The sequence below is a fragment of the Pyxicephalus adspersus genome, chromosome 11 (assembly GCF_032062135.1).
Source record: "Pyxicephalus adspersus chromosome 11, UCB_Pads_2.0, whole genome shotgun sequence".
NCBI classification, from domain to species: domain Eukaryota; kingdom Metazoa; phylum Chordata; class Amphibia; order Anura; family Pyxicephalidae; genus Pyxicephalus; species Pyxicephalus adspersus.
The window spans coordinates 30,962,250-30,988,409 of NC_092868.1; the positions used below are offsets into that span (position 1 = coordinate 30,962,250).

General features: G+C 37.0%; 1 protein-coding gene across 2 annotated transcripts in view; it reads right to left on the bottom strand.

Annotated features, from left to right (window-relative positions):
- The window catches only part of MCAM (melanoma cell adhesion molecule), a 54,947-nt gene that overhangs the window by 15,287 nt on the left and 13,500 nt on the right, over window positions 1-26,160 (bottom strand). For both annotated transcript variants that reach the window (XM_072427346.1, XM_072427345.1), the window contains exons 2-8: window positions 18,606-18,730; window positions 17,782-18,004; window positions 12,759-12,826; window positions 7,724-7,811; window positions 6,594-6,773; window positions 5,103-5,224; window positions 2,297-2,438 (exon numbers count right to left, since the gene is read on the bottom strand). In XM_072427346.1, the coding sequence (XP_072283447.1) occupies window positions 2,297-2,438; window positions 5,103-5,224; window positions 6,594-6,773; window positions 7,724-7,811; window positions 12,759-12,826; window positions 17,782-18,004; window positions 18,606-18,730 (948 nt within the window). The remainder of the gene's footprint in view (window positions 1-2,296; window positions 2,439-5,102; window positions 5,225-6,593; window positions 6,774-7,723; window positions 7,812-12,758; window positions 12,827-17,781; window positions 18,005-18,605; window positions 18,731-26,160) is intronic.

The following is a 26,160-nucleotide window of genomic DNA, read 5'->3' on the forward strand; positions in this document are numbered from 1 at the left end:
TTTTAGGTTTTTTAATGAGTTGGTTTTGCTATATATAAGAGGCTGTTATTCTGATAGCATTTTATCTGCTCTGAACACAGATACAACAAGCCATGCACTTTTTGAGTTCTAAATAACTGGGAGAAGAGAAAAATAAATATTTGTTATGTGAGACTCTATACCTACTTATAATAAAATAGAATACCAAACATGTCTATTTCAATTTCTCTTAAAAGAATGCATTAATTCACGGAGCTTGTGATGGAGCTAATGTGGGAAAATTCACTAAAGCATCAAGTATACTGTGCACCTGGCAGTACTTTGTATAGGCCCTAAGCAGCTGTTCATTGTCGTCTTTTTAATATTTAATTCTACCCAACTGACGTAATTGATTACCATGCTCTCCAAATCTAATGTATAAGACTTAGGGATTACTAGAAGTCCTTCATCCAGACATATTCTTTCACTGGGTGGTGTGAAAATATTATTTGTATCAACTCTTCTTTATTCTGGTTTATCTCAAAGGAGAGTATTCTAATTAAATTGGAAAGGTCAGTGAAAGTAAGGCTACATACACACGTCCAAATATAGTCGTTGGAAAGGACTGGACAATGCATAATTGATTGCTTTACATACAGTACTGTTCTGCTCTATGGAGAGGGAAGGGGGAGAATGACGGAGCGGCACCCCGCTGTGCGCTCTCCTCCTTCACTTGCATTAGGATCGTTCGTCGTCCATCATCTGTGGATTCCCCAGGACAGTCGTTCGGGCGATGGACGACGGGCGCTGTACAAGCGCCAGATTCTCGTCCGATATCGGCCCTGAGCCCATTATCAGGCAAGACCCTATGGACGTGTGTACGTAGCTTTAGACCTGTATTTTTCTAGTGCCTGAGCACTGTACATATAAATAACAATGTCTTTATATTAAAATGTCCAATTACTAATTATAAGTTATCCATTAGTACAGGCTACATGTTTATAAGAGCTTTGTTATGAAACATTTTGCTGTTGAACAGTCAGAATATAGATTTACTCATTTTATATCCTAGTTGCAGATGTTTACCAGTGTGCAAGGTGCAGCTGGTTAAAACAAAGTTTTCGGGCTCCTTTTACCATTTTTGAAGTGTTTGTGATCTGCCTTGTATACATATTTTAGGGGCCAGTCCCACGAAAGAGCTTCTAAAGAGACATCTCTGTCTCTTCATCTCCGGCTGACACATAGCAAATGTTTTCACTTTTTTCCCAAAGCCACATGAGATGCCGATAGAAATATGTAACCACTGGCAAATAAGCTGGCCCAGGTTGCATTCCAAAGTCCCTCTATGTGAGCATTTAGTGCTGCAGGTGACATTACCATAAAAAAGTACACAAGACTTTTGCTCCAAATCATCTGGAGGATGATTTATTGTTGAGTACTGCACAAAGCCATTGTGCCCAACCGACCTTTTGTTGTGCAGCTCTTAGACCCCAGCGGTCTGTAGTAGGAGTGGTAGAATCCACTAGCCTCAATATTAGTATTACACAGTATTTATATAGCGCCAACATATCATGCAATGCTGTACAAAGTCATGTCACTAACTGTCCCACAAAGGAGCTCACAATCTAATGTCCCTACCATAGTCATATGTCTTTAATACAGTCTAAGGTCAATTTTGGGGAGAAGTTATTAAACCTAACTGCATGTTTTTGGAATGTGGGAGAAAACTCACGCAAACACGGGGAGAATGGGGAGATAGTGTAACGACCGATATTGGCACTGGGACCCAGCGCTGCAAAGGCCAGAGTGCTAACCACTGAGCCACAGCACCGACCTAATGTGCCAAACTTCCAGATCCACAGTCTCTGACCATCATTCTCATAGTATGTTGTAGGGCTCTGACAATCACCTCTAGCATTTAATGTACTGAACATTATGTGTTGCTCTCGGAGAATTTCCTTTACTTCCTGCCTGGTAAAATGTTGACTGCAGAACAGAAAATAAGGAAAAATCTCACTAAGTAAGCTACAAACAGTAGTTAAAACCCAAAAGGAATTCTAACCCTTCACATTTTTTTCAAAGACAAATGCCCTATAACTAGTTAACATATACTGTTTAAAAACTAGTATATAGGAAGTCAATATGTAAAATCTTTTTTTGCCAACCAGTGGGTAAAACACTAACAAGAACAAGGTAGAACATTTCTCATATATATATTCATGTGAAGAAGTGGAGTGGCACAGTTACATGATAATCCTTAAAAAGGTAAACAATTTTCCAAGCAGTTAAACTACACTTTTTAAAAATAAGAAAATACATATTAAATAATGTAACTTACAGTAGACATTGAGTTCAGTCTCTGCTTCCAAATCTGAAAAGCTTTCCATATCAAGTGATTTACAGACATATGTCCCAGAATCTCCACGTGAAACTTTCCAAGAATATGGTGCATCTTCTTTCAAAGTCTTATCCTCCCCTTTCTGGGAACACATAAGAAAGAATAGACAATCAGTATTGTCTACAAATATTTATACAAAGCCATACAAGAGTCATTTTTCTTCATTAGGGGCTAAGGATAACATACGAGAACAGTAGAAAATAGGACATTGTTGTCAATAACTTAATCTAATGTGTTTCTTTGAATACTCTCTTATATGCATTTGTGTTACAAAAAGTATGATAATCACATCTTCCTTCTAGTTCTAATTTTTGAAATGTAGACAACATTATATAATCATTGGCAATTTAATGAACATTAAAAACATGTAAACCATCAAATTTGGGAGCAGTGTATAGAAAAAAGAAAAGAGCATCATTAGCTTCATAATTAAAGTTGAACTGTGGTCAGCCCATAGAAGGTAAACTAGGACAGCATTTTGCCCCTGGGCTGTTGCTTTTACTGTATAAATGGGTAGGTTGGCATCAGGTCAGAGTACAGACACTCTCCTTCTTTTCAGGGCAGGACCCACAAAAAACCTAAAGGCAGCTGTCTGGCTGATTCCCAATTGGATATGTGCTTACTAGAGATAAATGACACTTTAAAAGCTTCAGCAAAGCTGTTCATAGCTTGCCAAAAGCTTTGCAAATGATATGACAGCTCCAATCCTATGAAATATTGTTCATATCTATACAGAAAGGTCATTGGCCTATGGTAAGATCTTGAGAATGCAAACTACTGTGTACTTGAAGGTTACTAGGAGGTGAAGACCTAATACCCAGCTATCCATAGGCCAGAGTTGAAACCTCTAAAATGTCTACATTAGGGATGAGCGATCGAGTTTTTAAAACTCGATCTCGTGGCGAATTCGTCCGTTTTCGCTTACCGAAATTGTAAGCGAGAATGGCCGGTCTAAATTCGCCGATCAAGCTCGAATTAAAAAAAAAAAAGATTGCGGGCTGTGCTGCATTCATTGAATAGCTCAGTGTGTGACCCCCGTCACTGGAGGTTAAATGGGGACAAGTCTCCCCATTCAAAACCTCTAGTGCTCTCTGGTTGGCTGAGGAAAGCCAACCAGGGAGCACAACAGTTTTTGTCATCCGAGGCACTAGAGGTTGATTAATCTCTAGTGCCGGGGATCTTCCATGGCCGCATTCATTGAGAACAGAACAAGGTTAATTAACCTTTAGTGCGCCGGGGATCGCAAACAGAAAGTTTCCCAGGGAATCGTTTGTTTGAGGAAATTTTCGCTCATCCCTAGTCTACATATCTCTTTACTTTCTGGGAGAAGAAAAAGGACACTTTGTTGCACAACATATGTTCCCACGGTGTAGCAGTAGAAGGTTGGTTATTCCCATGAATCCATTTTTTTCACCATTCTTTTGTCCTATTAGTGGCTTTTCAAAATAACAAACACAATCATTTTGAGGTTGGCTTAGCATAGTATAAAACTTCTGATGGTTAAAAGTGCCTTAATATACAGGAGACCACTTGGTTCTAAAAAAAGGCACAATCCCTTTGGATTTAGGAGATTTGAAAGCTTTGTGTCTACCATGCACTTCTTGGTAATGTATAAAAAAATATATTGAGAAGGTCAAGGTGTTGCAGCATGGTCTATCTCTAATTTTAATTGCACTTCATAAATTTAACACTTTATGAATACATATGCTTTTTTTCCTTAGAAGCAAATGAAGCTCAAGATTTCACTGCAGCAAAACATTCTCATTATCCATGTTTGCTATAGTGCATATTCCAAAGTAAGGGGACCATTCACACTTGTGCATTGCAGTTAGCCCACATTTCCCTTTGTGTGGGCATTGGTGTGCCACTGATTGAAAAATTCGAAATTAGAAAGTATTTATTACTTTGTTATCTGATCACTAACAAAGTATCGGGAACAATGTTAACACTATGTAAACTGGCCCACAGTGGAAATTTTAAAAAAATGCTTCCGTACAAAAGGGATATAAAATTAAAAGAGCTGATATAAGTAATGACAATGCAACAGATGTTGCTGGAAATAATAATAAAAAAAAAAGATGGACGGGAAAACTTTCAGAATCACAATTTTCGGAAGGGGTCTATTTGAAAATGTTTTCACCTAAGACTAACAAAACCAAAAATGCACATCATTTCACAACAGAAAAAATTAGATAATATATCAATTAAAGCTGATTCACACATTTTCTAAATTCATCCAATATGATCAAAATGTGTACATTTTGAATAAATATTTGAATAATTACATAGTTGAAAAAGTCTATCAAGTTCAACAACTAAGGAAATAAACATACTAGGAACCAGTATAATCCAGATAAAACCATATATGTATAGGTGATCCAGAGGAAGGCGAAATAAACCTTATGAAACATGGTTCCATTTACTCCAACAAGGGAAACTCTCCTTTCTGATGTAGTGATGCAGTTGTAATCTTGGTTAAAACATCTATACATAGAGTTCAAACTATTAGAGTAATAATGAATGGCTTTTGGCTCACCAGATTCCACATATAACAAAACATTGGTATTGTATGGTACCTTTCAGAGGTTTTACTGCACTAGAGGTACCAGTTGAGCTGTACAATTATGTTTCTTAAGGTTACTATAATGTATTACATGACAATGAGGTTTATGCATAAAGAAAATAGGTTCCAATTTTAGTTCTGGTTGTATTTGTCCATCTTTGATAAATGATGAATGCTCTTTACCCTATACAGTGAATACGTGGGTTGTGGATTTCCATCACCCTCACAGATTAGGTCCACGATGTCTCCTTCTTTTATCATCTTAGATGGGCTTTTAATATATACATGTACTAAGGTAGTAGGGTCTGCAAAGGAGGAAACAGTCAGGTATCAGATTATAATTAAAAAGCACATAGCAAAACATTTATTTGTGACCTAGAGGAAATCAATGATAATTGTGAACAATGCTGCATCTGAATAAGAATACAAATCTTTGGGATAAGTAAATGTACCATACACATTAGCCCTCAATACAATGCCGGTGTAAAATGAATATATTTTAATTTACCCTGCCAAAAAAGCCTGCTCTCTTTCTCCTTCAAATTGTTTAATTACATACAACATACACCATACACTACATACACCTCTTTACTTTCTGAGAAAAGAAAAAGACACTTTTTGCCCAACATATATACCCATGGTGTAGCAGGAGTAGATTGGGTATACCCATAAATCACATTTTTTACCAATCTTTTTCCTTTATAGTGGCTTTTCAAAAAAACAATGGTTTATCTCTAATTGTATTTGCACTTCATAAATACAATGCCGGTGTAAAAAAACAATGCAGGTCAAACAGAACTGTACAGTGTTTTTTTGCTGCTTCCTGTACTGTACTTTTATGCTACGTCTATGTGTGGTAAATACCTGTGTTTCTTCATTCTTACATATCCTTTTTTTTAATCGCTCTTCGTTAATTTTAATTATTGATTGTTGTGGCAAATATTATCAAATCGCACATACTTAATTACAAAGTTTATTTTATTTTGGGTCACACCATAAGATGGCGATGTGGCCTCATGTAAAGTGTGTAACAAACTCTTGCCATCATGAGAGTAGCTAACAACTATGTGCAAAATATAATTTAAGAGTGACTCTTTATAACCAATTCAAAAAGACAAGGGGGTGGGGATGTACAGAATGTAATTTATTTTATCCCCTCATAAGTAAATGTTTAAAAAGAACAGCATGGATGAACTTATTCACATTAGTTTTATTGGCATTTCTATTACTGTTTGAGTTGGCTTATACTTGAGTCAAAGCATGGTTTTAGTTGAAATTAAATACCTCTGTTTATATTTGGATGGGTTTATATTAAAGTATATACAGAAATCATACAATTTTAGAATGCTAAATAACTATGTATTGTCAACAAATGACACTTTTTTATGTTTTTCATCTTTTATTTAATCTTAGTGTTGCTAATCTGCTGCAGCCCATCTTGCAACAATTTCCTGGCTTCCTGGTGGTGACAACAATGGACTATGTCTGCATAATATAACGGGAGACAGGGAAATAGCGCTGTTGCCATATTACAAGATTAAAGAAGAACCTTCATTATCAGTATCACAGGACATTTTAATGAAAAGCGGCAGTTTGGAAAATATTGCAGAGAATAGAATCTGGTAATTAATGATAATTACATTTGAATGAACTGAGAGTCATGTACACACTTACAATGCACTGTGATATTTTTCCTGTCGGACTCCATCATGCGCTCCCCTGACGGAAGACTGTAGGAGACATCGCAGTAAAAGAAAGCGCTGGCATCAGACTTTGCAATGGGTGCCTTTAAAATACTTGTCACTGTTTTTAACCCTGTGGATCCTGTTGTAACCTGAGTAAGGATGTCAACACCTATGAAAAGACAAAACCAGATAAATATTTTTTAAGTGAGGAATGTGATATGTAATTTTTTTTTAAATTTTTATTCAAATAGAAAATGGACAAAACATTTAAAGATACTCATTATTTTAAATTTCCCGGATGGTCCCGCCTATTAGCCCCACGGTCCCACCCTCCAGCCTAAGACTAGCGAGCAGATGACTGGCCGGCATCTGATTCCACTGGAATTGCGTCCCCAATGATCCCACGCTGGGCATCGCTGAAGAACGTCACTGGCATCGCTGGAGGACGCCACTGGATCGTGGGAAACAGGTGGGACTTAAAAATCCCAGGCAATTCGGAGTGTGGTTCGGGGTTACTGTTTTTGGCACTGAAAATTAACCTTGAGCCACACTCGGGAATACCGCCAGGGAGGTTAGGCAAAGGGTTTGAATACTTGTAATTGTGATATTTTAGTTTCTTTTTTTTTGTTTTGTTTCTGTTTTCATTATGGCGTACTGAGTGTGGAATATTAAGAAAAAAAAAGATAAACGATTGTAACATCCGGCTGCAACATAAAATTGAAAAGGGTCACAAAAGTGAAGGGGGTCTGGATACTTTCTGAAGCCATTGTATACTGGTGGTCTCATTCGTTAACAAGGAACATACTGATAGGACACACAAGTAGAATGACAGACAGATGAGCTCATCAGTCTTCTACTTCTCCTTTAATGTCCAGTTACAGTCTGGGGTCAGCAATAAGATCATGTAATACTTGCTCAGGTCTCCTGGCAGCCTTAATGTTGTCTTAAAGGACTGTTCAAATCTCAGAAGTGAATGAACAGGAATCTTGACACTTTTCAGATCATTAGGATATAAAGCAGTTCCCATATACTGGTTGTATTTTACATTGTAATTTAGATGTTCTGCCTGGATTGCAGCTTTATATTGCACTTTTTATATATCAATATTATAATACAAACCATTTTCCCCGCTTCGCAGAGGTGTCTCATTCTTGTACCATTTGATAGTAGGCGCTGGGTATCCATTATTACTTTCACAGGTAGCAATCTGCAATACAAGAACTGTGTCAGAGGTACAGTATCCACACTTACAGAGTGTCGCTATAACATCTTGAAGCTGCAGATTGTGTTTGAATAACAATGCCTGAAGTGTATACATGTATATAGTCCCATATAAGAAACCAGAGGAGGGTTTTTTTTTGCTGCCAATTCCACTAAAGATTTTGAGTACTGCATCTGTTTTTGACCATTAGTAACTTGTGTTTTATCAGATATCTATCTGCAGTTTATCTTGATAGAAACTCAATTTTCTATCTACAAAAAAAGAATATTTTCATGTGCAACAAATAAGCGCAGTGTTGCAAATTATGTTTTTGCATGATGAGTATTTAGACACAAAAGTATATACTTTACTATATGGAACTACAGAAACCATTAGGTTAAAAATTTGCAACTCTTCAATCAACATGCTAATGGATTTTTTTTTTTAAAAAAAGATACAAAAAAATACATTTCTAGAACATAACTTTTTCACACTTTGATCATCATTGGGTCTCTGCACTTTCTATATACAATGCAGGCAGATCGTGAATGAAGGGAAAGATTGGCAAGGGTTTGTACACAGAGCCAGACAATATTACAGCACCTTGCCTCAGAGCACCCAGCTTTAATGCAAGACATGCCCTGGCTCTTGGGAGGTTATCGAATAACAAAATGCCTTGATGGGTAAATATCAGTCTAAAAAGAATGGGCAATCCTAATGCTCAAGAACTTTATAGTGAGTACCTTTCACTGGACTATGAAAGAACAGCAATGAGTAATGAGGCGACCATTCTGCTCTCCCCTCTACCTAACATGGTCCTGGGTTTGTACATGTCTACATGTCTTTATAAAAACCCATTTGTTAATAAATACCTAGCTGCTTTATTTGTTTCTAATACGTCTGCCCAGGAGTTCAGCTTTACAATCTGGAAAAAGTTAGTACGAGGCAAGAAGAAGAGGAACCCTTTATTTATAACCATAGATTATTCCAATTATTCACATACTTTTGATGGTTTGGTACTGTGGGTTCCAACAGGCGTAGTGGTGATGAATGTTTTCTGCTTTTTCTTGCTGCATTTATTTATATTTATATAATGTATTTATAATGTTTCGTCATAATACACTAAACAGATCATATAGAACCATTCACATCAGTCTCTGTCATTTAGGAGGATTAGAATCCAATCTAAAACAATAATACGTAGTAATGCCAATCCAGACCAGACCAGCATACAGACTCATTATTCAGCTTCCCTTAATACAATAGACTCCCAATAATGTCAGCAGTGTGATGGTTATAGGAAAGCTGGCTCTACTTACTGTTCCCTCCAGTACTAATCATCAATGAGCCTTTATCTACGTCCTACCTACCTACTGCATACTAATAAATGGATGGGAATCTTTCTTATGGGACACAATTGTAACAAAACTCAGACAGGGGTTTTCAGCCTTCCCATTCTATTTTTGTATTTGCTACTTTTGTTGCTGATTGTGTCCCAATGCATTGAATTTACTATCACAAGATTAACATTCTCAGGCATAGTTCTCTGAACCAGCAGTATGCTGAGAATGTTGTAACTGTGAAGTATCAGCGCTCATCTGTGCACACTACACATACTAATGATTAGAAATTTTCATTGTGGCTCCGAAACATGCCATCATAGTGATTACATGTAGGCTGGAAGACTGCTTCAAAATAAACCTCTCCAGCCTACACATTGTGGAATTCATTTATCAAAGTAATATAGGCTTCTTACTTAACATAATTATTCTCCTGCAATCTGGATATGTCACTTAGCCTAATGAATACAGAAAATAACTATTCAAAGAACACCCAATCATGTGCAAGTAAAAAAAACCAAGACTTTTGCTTGCACATGGTTGATTTCAATGGAACTTCACCTCATTCACCAACCTTAATGAAGTATCCTTTGTATAGATGATTTAAATGATAGTTCACTTTGCTAGGTGAATCTGTCAGTCTATCATATAAGCCTGAACATAGTATTAGTAGTAGTAGTAGTAGTAATAAACAGGTGCATCAAATAAAAATCGAATACACGATGTCTTTAAGAATAACGTATGAAATGTTTATACAATGATTTAGTTTTATCAACATGTTTAGGTTGAACAACACATACTGACCCTTATACATTTTGTCTGGGCTTGCACACATCAATACACTCTATGCATGGAAGGTTGTACCCCTACATTAGTGTTTTACTGGAAGTATACAATTGTTTGGTATATTGACAATTCATAAATAAAGACAAAAATAATACTAATGGCTGATGAGGCTGAAAAAAAGACCCACGCTCATCACATGCACATCAAGCTGAACATCTAGCAAACTGCTGCAGTTTTTGTTCTTTAACTAATTTTACTTCTTGTTTTAAATACTAAAATCTGTGTATGCAGCAGGGTATTTAAACCAAGATGACATGTAATCAATAAGAGTATGGAACTCCACATCCTAGTTGTGTTTTACTGTCCATTACAAGATCAATACACACAGAGTTAGGTTACACTATGCGTGTCTACAAAGAGACAATTCACCAAAGAAACTAAAACATTGTTGGGTGATTTCAATATTGATATCTACATGATTTCCATTATTCACTGCATTCTCAGCATCTGCATGGGAATATTATTAGGGACCCCAATATGCTTTTAGCAATTTAGACATTATGCATCAATAGCATTTTTAACATCTGAGTTTAAATATACTCCATAAAACTGGATGTTAGTTAGACATGGCCCAGGATTCCTAAATGTTAGATCACTTTTTGTTGTTAGCTAATTACCCATGTTTATTAGTTATTATTAATACCCAACTGTTTCCTCCCACCAGCCATGATCTGTAACCTTGTGTAGGGTAGCACTGGGTCTAAAAAACAGACCAAAAACAGAAACATTTTCAATTGGAAAGTTCATTAACATGTTAATAAAGGGAAATGGGAACCAAGAACAATTTAGCACGTTAACCTTTCATAGAAAATGGATCAACCTATATTCTTTTTGCCATCGTCCCATAAACATTATATATTTTTAAAACTTTTCGATTCAGACAAAAAGAATTGTCAGATACATTTTAAAGCTGAGGATACAAGCGATATAGAAAAAACCTTGTGGTAGACGTTTTTGGATACAATATCCAGGGGAAGTTGATCTTGGAAAACCACAACAAACAATGCATTAAGAAAAACCTAAAACTCCACCCTGGTTTATTTGTAAAATCCTGCTTGCTGTCCTTACTTGCAACCCATAAAAAAGAATAAAAGGAGTGTTTCTTGTAAAAATATTAATCATTTGATACAAATAATAAAATGCCCTCATATTTAAGCAATACTCCTGAAGAAGCAGAGAATCATCAGTGAAACATGTTGATTTTCACCAATTATTTTATAAAATGTACTTATTGAGTGTATTTTGCTTGTTTACAATGAAAATTAAATGAAATTAAATTGTTATTTTAAATATAGATGCATAAGTAGCCTATAAAGTTCCAATGTTTTTCTCTGAATTGAGAAATTTTGATAATATATGGGGTTAACCTTCAGCTTTAAAGTTTTCACATATTTTCTAAGACGTAAGAGGAAATCTCTCCAAAGCAGGAAATATGCCCCATTACAAAGTTGTCACTGAAACAAGTGTCCCCTTTAGAAATTTTCCTTTTTAATCTAATTTTCGATTGATATACCAATCAATTTAAATTGATCCTTGCACTCAACTACATGTATGCAATATTCCACCCTCTTGATTGAAAATGCATTTTTAATTTGATTTTTCATCCAGTTGACATTTACATCCAACATAATACTTCAAAGGGTATAGCTAGAGTTAGGTACAGGTTTAGGTAGAGTTAGGTAGACACTTTAAAACTCTGGAGGTAACACAAGTAGGTTCTATTTCATATATTCTACACCGAGATGAATTAATTGTTTAGCAAGGTAAAACAGAATAGATAATTAAAGGGAAACAGATCTCATCAGCTGAATGCACTTTTTAAAAACCTTTAAATAATGTTGTTGTGTGTTTAGCTGGCACCAGTTTGCTCCTATTTATCTTATCTCCCATCTTGTCTCCATGCTGTGGTTTGTCAGCAGTTGCTACCAGTTATTGGACCCCTAATGAGCGGAACAATTCCTCTGCATGAATCACTAAACTGGGGACAGTGCCAGGTTACTTCTGTGATACTTCCAGGGACTGCCACACACCTCTGCTCTGTGCAGCTTAGTGAGAAGGATCCTGGCTAGGTTTTCCTAATTTGTATGTCATTCTAGAAATCTAAACAGCAGGTTGCACCAAAAAAGATAGATGAGCAGATCTGTGAAACTGATGAATGATAATACAGAATGATAGAAAATAAGCCATGTACGGACTAAAGAAGTGTTAGGCTGGCTGTTTGTGATGAAAATTAAAAAGGCTCACAGGACAGTGTGACAATGTACTTGATCTGAAATTATGGAAAGTATTGTGTGTGCCATAAAACAGTTACTACACTAAAGCTGAATACACACAATGCAATTCTTGTTGTTGGAAAGGATCTTCCACAATCAGCTATCGTTCTGCCCTATGGAGAGGGGAGGGGGGGAACAGCGGAGCGGCACCCTGCTGCGCGCTCTCCAACTTTCCTTGCATTACAATCGCTCGTCATTCATCGTCCGTGGATCTGCCAGGACGGATTCATGGACGATAAACGACGTGGGCTGTACACACGCCAGATTGTCGCCCCATATCCACCCTGAGTGGATTATCAGATGAGAAAAAGTTGACGTGTGTACGTAGCTTTACAATCTATTTTTACACATACTGGACACATGAAGATATATCTCCAGCATATCAGCCATTAGTGTCTTAGAAATATAAATGACCACAATTTCCCATAGAGATTAAAATCTTCTAATCATTTGATGGATATAAAACTAATATTGTCATTGCTCTGTACATTTACCTGGACCGCCTCTTTTGTTACCAATAACCCATTTTGCTCCATTTTCAGTTCTGGCTCTGATGGAGTTTCTAGATTAAGAAACAAACAAAATGTAACTTGTATTATAAGCAAATATGTACATTTACAAAAATATAAAACCAACTAATAAGTATATAAATAAAGCAGACATTTACAACTAAAATGTACTCCGAAAATAAAGCATGGGTTTAATGTTTTAATACATCTTCACTGTGCAAAAGGGGAATAGCCACACATTTCCACATGTGTACCTGGCAGCTGTAGATAATTACAAAGGTAAGTTTTTTTCCTATTAAAGGATTTAAATTATTTGTATGTACTATCTGATCTCAGCCAGGGTTCCATGGAACCCCTAGATTCCTTCACAAGTTGCTAAGGGTTCCTTTTGGTGTTGCTGATTGTCCTCCCATCTGATGGTGCCTGCTTGGTTCCCGGTTTGGCAAAACCAGTACCATGATGCCAACGATCTTTTCAGCTGTTTGTAAAGGCAGAATTCTGACCAACAAAATATGGGATACGTTTTTCTCAACTACAAGCAATAAAAGAGACATTTTCACACTTTTCCTCAATAAATATTTAGTGTACCTAGGCATCAGACCAAGAGATTTGAGGTCAATTTAATAACTTGCTGCCATTTTAATGTCACTCTGCTAAATGTCTTAATCCTAATCCTTAATACCTAAATCCTAATATTAAACAATTTCATAATATTTTATTTAATCTTGCTATTCACCGCAGGGTACAAAGTGCTTTTTTGTGCAATTAGCCATGGATTCCTTAGTTTTCCTAAGTTTTTTTTAACCATAGATTACCATGTCACCTTCCAATTGCTTATGGTATACCGGGTCATTCATATGAAAAGCTCATTCACACATCAGTGGTTAAAAGGGGGGGCACATAAAACTGAAAGAAGCTGAAGGTTGTGTTGTGCTGGACATCATTCACCTCGTAGATCTTTTGTTTGGGTAGAGAAACACTCTACAACTTTCTAAAGATTTCTGGTAACAAAAAAGACACAAGCATCTTGCAGTTCTCCAACCGGACTACTTAAGATTATTAACTTTGGGGGGATGCAGTGACTGCAACTACAGATCCAAGACTATACGGCCCTTCCAACGACAAAAGACTAAAAGATGCATGAACAAGCTCTGTACATATAGCACCATTCTTCTCTATAGAGGGGGGGGGGGACGAAGGAGCGGCGCCCCGCTGAATTCTCTCCCCATCACTTGTATTGCAGTCATTCATCGTTCATGGATCCGCCAGGATGGATCCATGAATGACATTGGACATCTGCTGTACACACATCAGATTCCTGTCCAATGCCAGCCCTGAAGCAATAATCGTACGAGAATCATCTGACCTATGTAAGTAGCCTAACTTTGTACCAAGAGCCTGGTGGAATCTCACTTGGATATTCTTTTAACTTTAACACCCTTTTTGTTGTTTTTGTCTGTTTTATATAGTTTTATACTGTTTTTCTTTTAATGCAATGATATTTAAGTTCAGTGATATTAGGGATTAAACGCTTCCCCTTTGAAGAAGCTACATCAGTAAGTATTATAGAGATGTTTAAAATATTACATCCTTATTACCTAAAATATTTCTTGAGACCTTTATTTTCACCCTTACTTTGTTCTTCCTAGCACTACTCAACAACCTAACAAACCAGTCCTTGAAATGCTAATTTTGGAAGACAACACAATATCCCACTGCCACCGTCTTGGTGACAGGTTACCCTATCTGTCCTAATAATAGAGTCCCCTCGCCTGCACCTGTCTAGCCTTCACTGTACTTCTTTACCACCAGTACACAGCAAACATTCCTCCAACTGCCAAGAGCCATATTCTGCTGCAGCACTGTGACCCTGAAAATACGTCCTTAAAATAAGTTTTTGATTATGAATATGTTCTGACATTGTAAGTTATAAATAATGCATGTATGCACATTTACAATATTTCAGAAGGTCACAGCTTATATTCTCTAAGACCTATTCGTTTCAGTCCTGCCTTGTAGGCAACCTTACAACCTGTGGACAGCTACATTTTTTTATAGATTAGTTAAATTATTGCAATTCAATAGTAAAGTAGGTCAGTGTTTTCCATACTGGCAGACACCATGGTACTTCAGGGTTGGGGCATATGTAGGTGGACACTACATTTCAGGTCCAGAAAAGCCACTGCAGTCAGTGTAGTCAAACAGGCAAGGATCTATGGAAATACCATCCAATAGTAATCTGTTTGGGTAGTGGTGCCATGAACTAGAGTGTGGCCCCAGGGGAAGGAAAGGAGCCACAGCATACACCAAGGTTGCTGCAGACACATGTGGCTATTTTGTCCATACACCCGGTGTCTTGAAAGGATTTGGCTATAACTCTAGTTATCTGGATCCTAGAAGGAAAAGGTAAAAGCACCACTGATACGGATTACTTTTTGTATATGTTATAGAGACAGGACCACACCTTTTATAGGATACCACTGCATTTTACCTGCACAAAACAAATGTAAAAGGAAACATTCATTTGCCATTTTTGTTATTTAATTTTAAGGAAGAACATTTCTCTCATTTTGTTTCTAATGTGTATTACATATAGAGAGTGGATGGTAGGAATTAAAGTTTGACTGCTTTCAATAGAAAAACAAGCTAACAGTCAATGATTTAAGTCATACAAGCACATCTTTGCTTAGTACAGCACTAAAAAATTCTCCTTGTTGACAACAGAAGTCAATATACTTTGTATCTTGGGATGACTCTGATAATACAGACAGCTGACAGACTTTGCAAAAGTATCAGCACTAACAATATAGTTGATGAGCTCAGGGAAAGGTGAGAGCTGCGTTCAATGTTGTCCCTAGAGACTGCAACAAACTTATGTCCTTGCTTTCTGAAAGAACCATGACACGGTTGTCTTTGCCAAAACCAGACGCAGTGCTTGTCATCTATGTGGAGTTATACTAATCTATCAATATAATGCACATGATCTCCATTTCAGTGTGTGCAGTTGCAGGCACCACCATTATGATGTCAGTGTGTACGGCTGCTGAGTAATTGTAATCTAGGATCTGTTTCTGTGCTTGTTGCTGTACTCGTGACTGTACTTGGTTACTAATCTGACTCTGGTACTTGTCTGCCTGGGTGATGCTGAATTGTCTTTTATCTTGTTACCTCTGCTGATTGCCAAAAACGCTGGGCATAATGAACAGCTCAGACAATTCTCAGGAAGTTGTTCTATCTCTCAGGATTAGTTTAACTATGGAGCAAACAGAAACTAAACAATCTATCTGCAAGCAATGACTTTATTATATGTGTTTGATCTCAGCAATATTCCCCAAGCTTTAAGCTACGTACACACGTCAGATTTTTATCGCCCGATAATCGGCATCGGCCAATTATCGGGCGAAAATCTGCTGTGTGTACAGTCGGTGTCGTCCATCGTCCGAACGACTGTCCTGCCGGATCCACGGACGATGGACGACAACCGATCCTAATGAAAGGGAAGGGGAGAGCGCGCAGCAGGGTGCCGCTCCGTCGCTCTCCCCCTCCCCTCTCCATAGAGCATGAACGGTGCTGTATGTACAGCACCGTTCATGCATCGTGCACAAAAATTGGAAGTGTGTACGCAGCTTTATTCTATGGTGGATGCAAACTAGGAAGCACAATGCAACCAATTTCTCTTTGCAGGACAGAAAGACTTGACAATTAATTGTTCATTTTTTTGTCCAACTAATCATATTATTTGATCTATGTGTGGCGTGTGCACATTTTAATGTATTGTATTTAAACAGATTGTGTTGCACAACTCTACTAACACATTTAAAAAGAATAAACAATTTAAAAAATATATTTTTTGTGCTTATTTTGGAAATATCTGTACCCAGGAACATAAATTCCCTACTAGATTTTTCACATATTCCCCTTTGGTGAACCATTACACCACCCAGTAAAGACTAGTTATGAAGGGTGACTGGTCTTATATCCACCCACCTTCTGTAGTTTTCTGCATCCAGCTTGTAGTGCTGGGATGCCTTCTACAACTCTGCTCTCTTCACAATCTCTGTGCACAGCAGTAATAAAATCACTGACTTTTTCAATATATTATCTGGGTTTTCAAAAACATCTGCTGCATTCAAATTTGATTTATTTTCAAGGCTAAAATGCAAGTTTAAGTGTCTAACATTCAGTTTTAACCTTGAATAATCATTATGTTCTGCTTCTATTCTTAGACAAATGCTTCAACAGAGCACCAATAGTATGCCAGATGTTTATGGTTACTTTGGGTATGGGCAGCACAGTGGTTCAGTGGTTAGCACTCTGGCCTTTGTAGTGCTAGGTCCCAGGTTTGAATCTCAGGCAGAGTACTATCTGCATGGGTTTTACAGGTTTTCGTGGGTTTCCTCCCGCATTCCAAAAACATGCAGTTAGGGAAATTAGCTTCCCCCGAAAAAATTGGCCTTAGACTGTATTAAAGACATATGACTATGGTAGAGACATTCAATTGTGATCTCCTTTGACAGACAGTAAATGACATGGCATTGGATTTTGTACAACGCTGCCTAATATGTCAGCCCTATATAAATACTGTGTAATAATATTACTATCAGCAACCTAATTACCACTATTTCATCTGAAAAAAAACTCCCACCTAAACCTATGGTCCAAAGTTTTTAGAAACCCCCTGTCCAAATAACAGTATTCAACTAATGGCTTCAGCAAACTATTGACCAAGCTAATTTGTCTAATAAAAGTTTGTGGACTCCAGAAAATCCTAGGGGCTTGATTTGTATTCTGCCTAATCATAATCTGTGCTGTCCTTCCAATAATTTAGACATAATATAAAGATAGTGGAGTAGTGTTTTGCCTGTTTTTAGCATGTAAAATTTGAGAATTTGAAATTAATTCATGACTTTAGGTATAAATGGATAATGCATATATAACAACACAATTATTGAGAATTATTTCATTTGCATTAGACACTACTGACACATAAAACACACTTAGTACTTACTGTAGGTACTGAGCTGTACATTGCTTTCCTTAGTGACTCCATTCTGGAACTGCACACGACAGATATACTGTTTGCTATCCTGAGCTTGTACGCTGTCGATCACCAATTTGGAATTGTTTTTTAAACTAACACGACTTTTCAGTTCAGATTCTTCTATAGTTGTTCCCTTTGGTCCAGCAGTCAAAATCTTTTGAACATTATTGTCTTTGCTTTCAGGAATTGCCTGTTTGGAATCAAAACACCAATACAAGTTAGAAAAAAGAAACCAGCTTGCAGATCAAATCACTCACTTTACCTGTGTTATGAAACCTAAAGTTACAATATGCTAGATGATTGTCGCCTGAGATGAATGGTTGTGCTTGTTTAGGGTGAAAATCAAACGTGTACAGCAGTCCCTTGATCTGCCAGGACAGACTGATAAAAGACCAAGTGGGGATGACTGCTGCACTTTACTATGGAGGAGAGCACAGTATGGAGCTGCTCACTTGTCCTCCTCCAAAGAACAGAATGGTGCTGTGTGTGCAGAACTCATTCATTCCCGTCACTGGAGTCGATCACAATAGATCATCTCCAGCAACAGAAATCTGATGTCTGACATCTGTACAGTACTTTAAGTTCACCTATACCTCTGTCTAATAAAGCAGTTCACATACTGGTATTTTAAATGTGAATTTAGATTTCTGCCTAAAACTCCGATCTACCTAATCACAGGCTTTTTAAGTATACAGTAACAAAACTAAAAAAAATGACAATCAGCTTACATCTACCATACTATTACAATAATATAGAAAGCACAATAATGATAATACTTTACTGACACTTACATAAAACCAATGCACTGTGACAGATTCATCAGGCCTGAACACTTTACACGGAAGGACCACTTTTTCACCCACTATGACTTTCTTCTCATCTTTGGTCATATGATGATCATGTTGCCCCCATACTCCTAAAAGAAATTCAGTCCAAATTTACTAAATGCAGGTAAAGAAAGAGAAACACATGAATCTAGCCATAGACAGGTAGAGGTCTCATGGAGAGCAGCAATGCATCTATCTCTCCTTAAACTTACTGCAGAAGCAATGTTAGTGGCTGCAGATTCCATACCTGGCAGTAGTTCACGGATGAATCAACAACTTATAAAATATCTTTGTTTTGCTTGGTGTTATGAAACATTAAAATGAACAAAAACTTTTCTGGCATTTGCCACTTTTTTGCAATTTTGGGATACACTCTATGTTTTAATATTTGTATGAGTATTCTGTGACATATGTTTGTTTAGCAAATAGTTTTCTGTTTTGTTTACCAGTATGTGTACATTTTGGCTTGAGCTATAGAGCTCTGTAAATGACAGGCTTTACAACAGTGGAAATAATGTGGAGTCTAAAGATTCACCTAACCAATGGATAGAAGAATCCATACTATTCATATGCAATATTTATTATAAAATTTGTAAACTAAAAAATTAAAATACATAAAGTTTATTTTTTTTAGTCTCGCTGATACTATAGGGAATATACCAAAACCATAAATAAACAAAACCTCCCCTATATGAGCTAAATCCTCTTTCATGTATCTAACGTGTCACCTTCACATTCATTGCAGTTCAAAATGGGAGGATTCAGCAACAGAGGCAGTGCTATCATTCCAGAAAAACATGGATGGGACTCGGACATGAGTAGTGACAATGCTCTGACTTTAGGAGCAGTGCAGCATCGTTATTCTCAGGATTAGGTGACTTTCACTGGAGGTCCAACAGGTATTTATGAGACTTTGCAGGGGGTTTAGTTATAATCAAGAGCTGCAGTACATATTTTTTATTAGGGAGCCTCAGTTCTATTGGTATCTAAAAAATAAAGTACATACTAAAACGACAAAAGCACTTTATTTTGAGAGAACCAGTTTGCCAATGTTGAAGGCTGCTTCTAACACACAGACGGGAAGGAAATGTTCACAGAACATAAATAGGAAACGTTTTAAACAAGTTTAATGGAAACTCATAGAAGACAAAAAGAAAACTTAAGTGGATTTACACAAGAGTTAAAATGCCATAAATATAATATAAAGGAAAAGAAAAACATTTAAAATATACAAAGTTGAAGGAACACATCATTTATTCAAAAGTAACAAAGGAAAGGGCTTTGAAAATGAAATCAGGTTGGGAAAAATTCAAAATGAAAAGTAGAAAAAAAAAGGTTAGACGGATCCTAATATATAAACTATAAAATACTTAACCACTTGGAATAGGGATGTAAAATCCACAAATGATAAGTAGCAGAACAAGGTTTTATGGTTCACGATGCAAAAATAATTAAAATAAGATAATCAAAGTTTGAATTCTGTTGCAGGAAAGACATTTTAGGGAACTCCATCAATGCCAACTATGAATTTATAAATGTGTCAACGTTTTGTTTTTTTTTAAAAGGGGAAGCAAACAATAGGAGAGAAGAGCTGTGGATATTTCCAAAGTCTTAGACCAAATCTTATCCCTGAAATATATAAGGATTGCTGTTTTTTGATGATCCTTTGTTTTTTTGTATTACTCTAGTTCTTTCCCGTCACTATAGATCAATTTAAATATTACACAATGAGTTCTATTTATCAAGCAATGAATCTGACATTCACTTAAACATTCCCTGGTGGAGAATCAATTACTGGCATTGAAATGTATAAACCTGGAAGATTCTCCACCAGGGAATGTTTCAGTGAATGTCAGATTTCCCCAATGTGGTTCATTTACTACAGTAATTGGGAATCTTCAATTATACCCAAAAGACAGATAACTGTAGGCTGTAGCAGAAATCTGTTTTTAAAATTCTGTCAGGGGTACCATGTTTTCCAGAGTGACTTCTATTTTTGCATAAAAGATGTTAGATGTGCTTTTTTTTTTTGGTTATGCAAACAAAGACCCAGAACATGTTTATAGAGGCCCCCTTGGAGGTTCTGTAGGAAAACCTACCACTTGCTGTTTTCCTTTAAATGTCTACCTGGAGGGTTTGAAGTGTGGAATTGGCAAGATGCTTTTTTGCTACATTTAGTGCTCTATTTATAAAACAGGGAATCAGGCATTCACTCAAACTTTCCCTCATGAGAATGTCCATGTCCATGTGTTTCAATGGCAGTAATTGATTCCCACCAAGGAATGTTTGAGGGAATGTCAGATTCCCTATTTGATTAAGATAATAGAGTACTTGGAGTGCTCTGCAAATTATACTGCAGGTACCTTTTTTCTGAAACTTTTTGGTTACATTCCTATATTTATTTTGGAATATAAACACTGTTTTTTTGTTTTTCATTTCATATATTTCTGAAGAAAGCATAAACTATCCCCTGAAGAAGCAGAGATATCATCTGTGAAACGCATTGGGTACTTGTTAGAAATCATATATAAAGTTTGTATATGATGCTGAATGAGCTCATCAACAATCCACAGGACTGTTTTGTGCATATGAACAATATCTAAGGGGTTATATAAATGTATGTTTTGTTTTTAATGATATTTGGTAACATTCTTGTTGACAATCAAAATAGTTTTTAATACAGGCTGAAATAAAGTTTTGTTTCCTAGTTTTGTGTTGAAAATCCTTTATCTATACCATATAATAAGGGATTTGATCTGATGCCATTTAACGCTTAACTGGTGGGATGTTTTTTTATTTCAGGTTGCAAGACAACAGGCAACAATCTATGTACTAAACCAATTCATTATAGTGGGATGCTCAGGATCTCCCTTGCATAATTTAAATTTTTTATGGAAATATTTAGTGAGAACGCCTTACACGTCCTCCAGAGGTCCGCCTAAGCCTTTAATTGGTTTCCTTCTTGACATCTCACCATCAGGAAGGAAGCTTCTCCACTGCTAAAATCACAGAGGTGACTGAACTTTAGCCACAAAGGGGCAGTCACATAGATCCTAGCCTGTTGTATAAGTAAAAGAGAAGTAGATCACGGCCAGATAAGATTCAGTTAGCACACACAAAACTGTACTGTTGATTGGAGGTAAAATGATCTACACCCAAAATGCATAGCCATGCTTTCCATGGGTAATAAAACTTCTGTTGAAATATAATGAACACTAAATTTGCAATTTCCCCTAACCAATTTGTTTTCCAAGGGCCCCTATAGTAAAAATTATTGACTTCTAGTAACTGTATAGAAATAATACCTGTAGTATTTAGTATACTTTTTTACTGTAACACATTTCTAAAATTAACATGCAGCACAAGCTGATAGGGTTTAAACAAACCATATATCACTGCCGGGGTATGCAGAACACAAAATTACACTGTGATATCTGTAACTTATACAACTTTGGTATCAATGAGTCTGCATGATTAAAATGAATTGGAAAGACATTTTTTAAGAGATATGAGATATGCCAAGAAAAAACATTTTCTGTTCACAAACTTTGGAGCAAGAACGCAATTTGCCATAAAATGAAAAGACAAACACCAGGCCATCTGGAACAATGGCCAATGGACTGATGAATCAAATTAGGGTTGTCTGGCCACGGTATCAGCAGAAATAGCAAACTAAAAGCCTAAAGCATGGAAAAGTTATGGTTTGGGATTGCTTTGCTGCTTCAAGGTCTGGGCAGTTTGCAGTAATTCAGTAACTACAAATTATGCATTTATAAAAGTGTTCTTGGGAATGTCAGGCTATCTGTCCTAGACCTGAAGTTGAAGTAGAAACTAATCTTTCAGAATAATCTGGAGCACAATAGAAATTCCACTGAACGTTTTAGACTGATCTTGTCAATGCCCTGATTTAAATCCCCTTGAAATGTTGTAGATGATTTAAAATAGAAGGAAACCTGCAAACATATTGTAACTGCACATCTGAAATGTAAAATATAAAAAAACAGGGAGATTGGACTGCAGAATAATATGAATATGTAGAGAAATTTAATATATTTTTTTAACCTAAGCCTGTATTTATTTATCCTAAATTTTAATTACGTTTTTTAACCCCATGCTATTTTTTGTTTTGCAGATCCTGGATATTTCTCTGTGTACAATCCTAGACAGCCAAACATACTACCCTCTCAAACATGGTCTCTCATCTTTCACTCTTATTCATGCTGTTCTCCCTCCTCCCTTTCCCTCTTGTATAAAACAAGTTCTGTATTCAGCAATAGCTCTTCTCAGAATCCTTCCAGCTGCTGTACTGCTTTACAAGATGTATTTTCATTCATACAACAGAGCTTTCACTGCTAAAACACAACCTTGTTTTTTCCATGAATGCCCAAAAAGTTCAAGTGAAAGGGTAGAAAGTCCAAGTAAAACCACTTCCATCCCTAGATAAGATGCAAGGCATGAGCTTGCAGGAAGCACTGAATATGTAAAAGAAGTATAATATATCATTTATTAATATTAACAAAAATGTATTTATTCTGTGTTGAACAAGTAGTTCATTAATCACTGTGATGTGATGAAATATAAGAGGGGTTGTTTGGTGTTGTTAATGTTAATGATGGGTGCGGAGCTGCAGTAAAGACTTGCAAGCCTTGTGTGCTGAACCCCCAACATACCTCTCAGTCTTGCATAGTTGTTGCATTAGAGAGCTCATTTCACAATGGACGTGGCTGATGCTCATTTTACATCATCCAGTCCTTTCCTGTAGACCATGGGTGTCCAACTCTGGCCCGCAGCATCCTTTTTTTTGGCCCCCAAAGGAATCTTAAATACGAATTGCAGCATTGAAATAGTGCCACTACTACAATTTCCGGCATCACTTGCGTCTATAAACCAACGGCCTCTCTGCCTATGCGTGGCCCATATTGGACTGTTTTATAGATGCAGGGAATTGCAGTACCGGTGCTATTTCAGTGAAGAGTGAGTTCCAGCCACTCATAACATAAAGTCCCGCATAGGACTGTTTTCTTGACGCAAGGAATTGTAGTAGCGCTGCTATTTCAGTTTTAAGATTGGCCCGCAACTTTTTAATTTTGGCCCTCTGTGTATTCGAGTTTCACACCCCTGCTCTACACTTAACTGTCCATGGCTCACTCTATCTTTCATTGGTTCTTCTAATTATAGAAGCTCAGCATCAATTTTGGGTGTTACCATGGCTTTCTGTTTTCAGGAAATAATGTACAGACAATTACAAAGTAATTTACTTTACTCAGAATATTTCCAAACCCATAACTCGATTAGCCCTTTAAATGGGTAAATTCTAGATTTATATGGCCAAGCTTCTTCATAGGCAGTTTGAAGTGTGGTGACCAGCGTTGCTGCACAGAGCAATGCTTGATGTTTGAGCGGTCAGCAGATTTATAATCATATAACTTACAAGTAGTTACAGTGCATGGTCTTTTGCATGGTCTTGTCAATCCAAATCAGTGCTTGATCAGGCAAGAATATTTACAAATTATAGGCAAAATTCTGACAAATATATAATGAAATATGAAAGACATTATAAAGGCAATACCACTTTTTAAATCTAGGTTTTCCAACATATAGCCCACATGCTGCCAAGCCATTTTGTCTGGGCAGTGGCTGTGCCAACATTTCTCTGCGCTCCTTCCAAGTCATTACCAGAGCAGCATGCCACCATTCATTATGAAATACACTTTTCTTTTGAAGCCCCCAGGATTGTTGGCATGCTGTCTGTGTGACTCCTCATTTTCCTCTCAAATGAAAATTGCTGCCAAGGTATGCAGTGATGGGATTAAAAAAAAAACAAAAAACAACAAGAGCTTTGAAATCTGTACTTTCTTGCATTGGAAAGTGCATTATATTAGATGCTGCTGCATTGGAAGTGCTGGGGAAGATTTTAGGCTTAGTGAGAGAAGGCAGAATCTGTACTTCTATTACCAGTAGAAAGGAAAAAAGCTTGGTGAGGATTTCGACTTGAAGAAGGAAATTGCACTAATTGGGGTTTTTTGTGCATTATGTACGTTAACACCTCGCCTCTGTGCCCTATACATTAGTTATTCCAGATCTCTGTGTTCTGTGTGTTAGATAAATCTAACCTCTGTGCTACATGCAATAACGCAACATTCTGACCTCTGTGTTAGGCACTCTTGACCCCTGCGTAGTAATTACGTGGTCCTTGGTTTACAAGGACTGTGACATCTGAGTGGTATGTGTACGGTGAGTTGGTTTAGGTTCTATTTAATCATGTTCTTTTAAACTGACTCTCTGAATGTTTGGAAAAAATGCAATTTGGCTGGACAACCCTAATTTAAACCTTTTAAACCTCTTTAAATGAGATCAGAATAATTACCAACACTGCTTGCTTCTATTACATAAAAAAATAGATCAAGTGCCATAAAAAGAGGATCCATAGGAGAAATCCTTCCAGTATGCTTCTGTATTTGTTAATGTGTCTGGGATGTTCTTTAAGCACCAACCTTTCATGTGTCAAACTAATGTATCTTTGCATAGACTGACCAAGCTGTTTGATTGTTGACAAGCACAGAGGTGTGCGACTTTACCTTCTACTGGGCTGATTTTTACAAAGGGCCATTCAGCTAACTCTGGTTTGCAGATTCCCCAAAAGGTGACATCCCCGTCATGATTGGAGGTACAGACGTGTTGGATCAGACTGGAAATCAGGAATATAAATGAGCGTAAATGGAAAGACAAATATTCCAGCACTAAGAGACCAATACCCAAGTTGGACTTCTAGAGTGTGGATAAAGAGGAGGGGGGTGAAGGACACAAAAAGCAAGCACAGAAAACTAAGTAAGTAAAAATGGTTCAACAAACCTAAATGAAAAGAGAGAAGAAAATGTGCAGAGAATAGCATGTGCACTAAAACTAGTCCTCTTTCATCTCTGTGCATGCTCTCCATTCCCTTTCTTCCAATTGTCCTCTTTCTTCACCCCTGTTCTCTGTCCTTCACCTTCTCTGCGCCTACTCTCTGTTCTCCTTCATGTTCGCCTTCATGCACATTCCTAGCCATAAATTCTGTAGACATTACACAAGCACGGGTACAGAGGATTGTAGAACACAACAAATCTTTGCAAATCTAAACGCAGATACAGACTATATCAGAATGTTTTTCTGATACTGATTAGTGGATTATAATTTTAGTACAGGGCTGCTTGCCATTGATTGGTGAACAAACTCTTGAAAAAGAGAATATACTTTAGAATAAGACCTAATGCTGGGGGGGGGGTTCAGAGGTTATGTTACAGTTAAATCTACTTGAGGGATTGGGTTAGGTGTAAGAGTTGGGCAGGGGTTAGGTCAATGTTTCTCGACCTTTTAACATTGGGTAACCCCTTAAAATAACGTTCATGTCCTGAGGAACCCATGCTATTATTTCCATATTCAGAAGGAGAATGTGAACCATACAAATTGCCAAAAAGATCATTGGTATCAGTTAAATTGATGCACACATTTCTCATTGCTCAAGGAACCCCCAGCAACC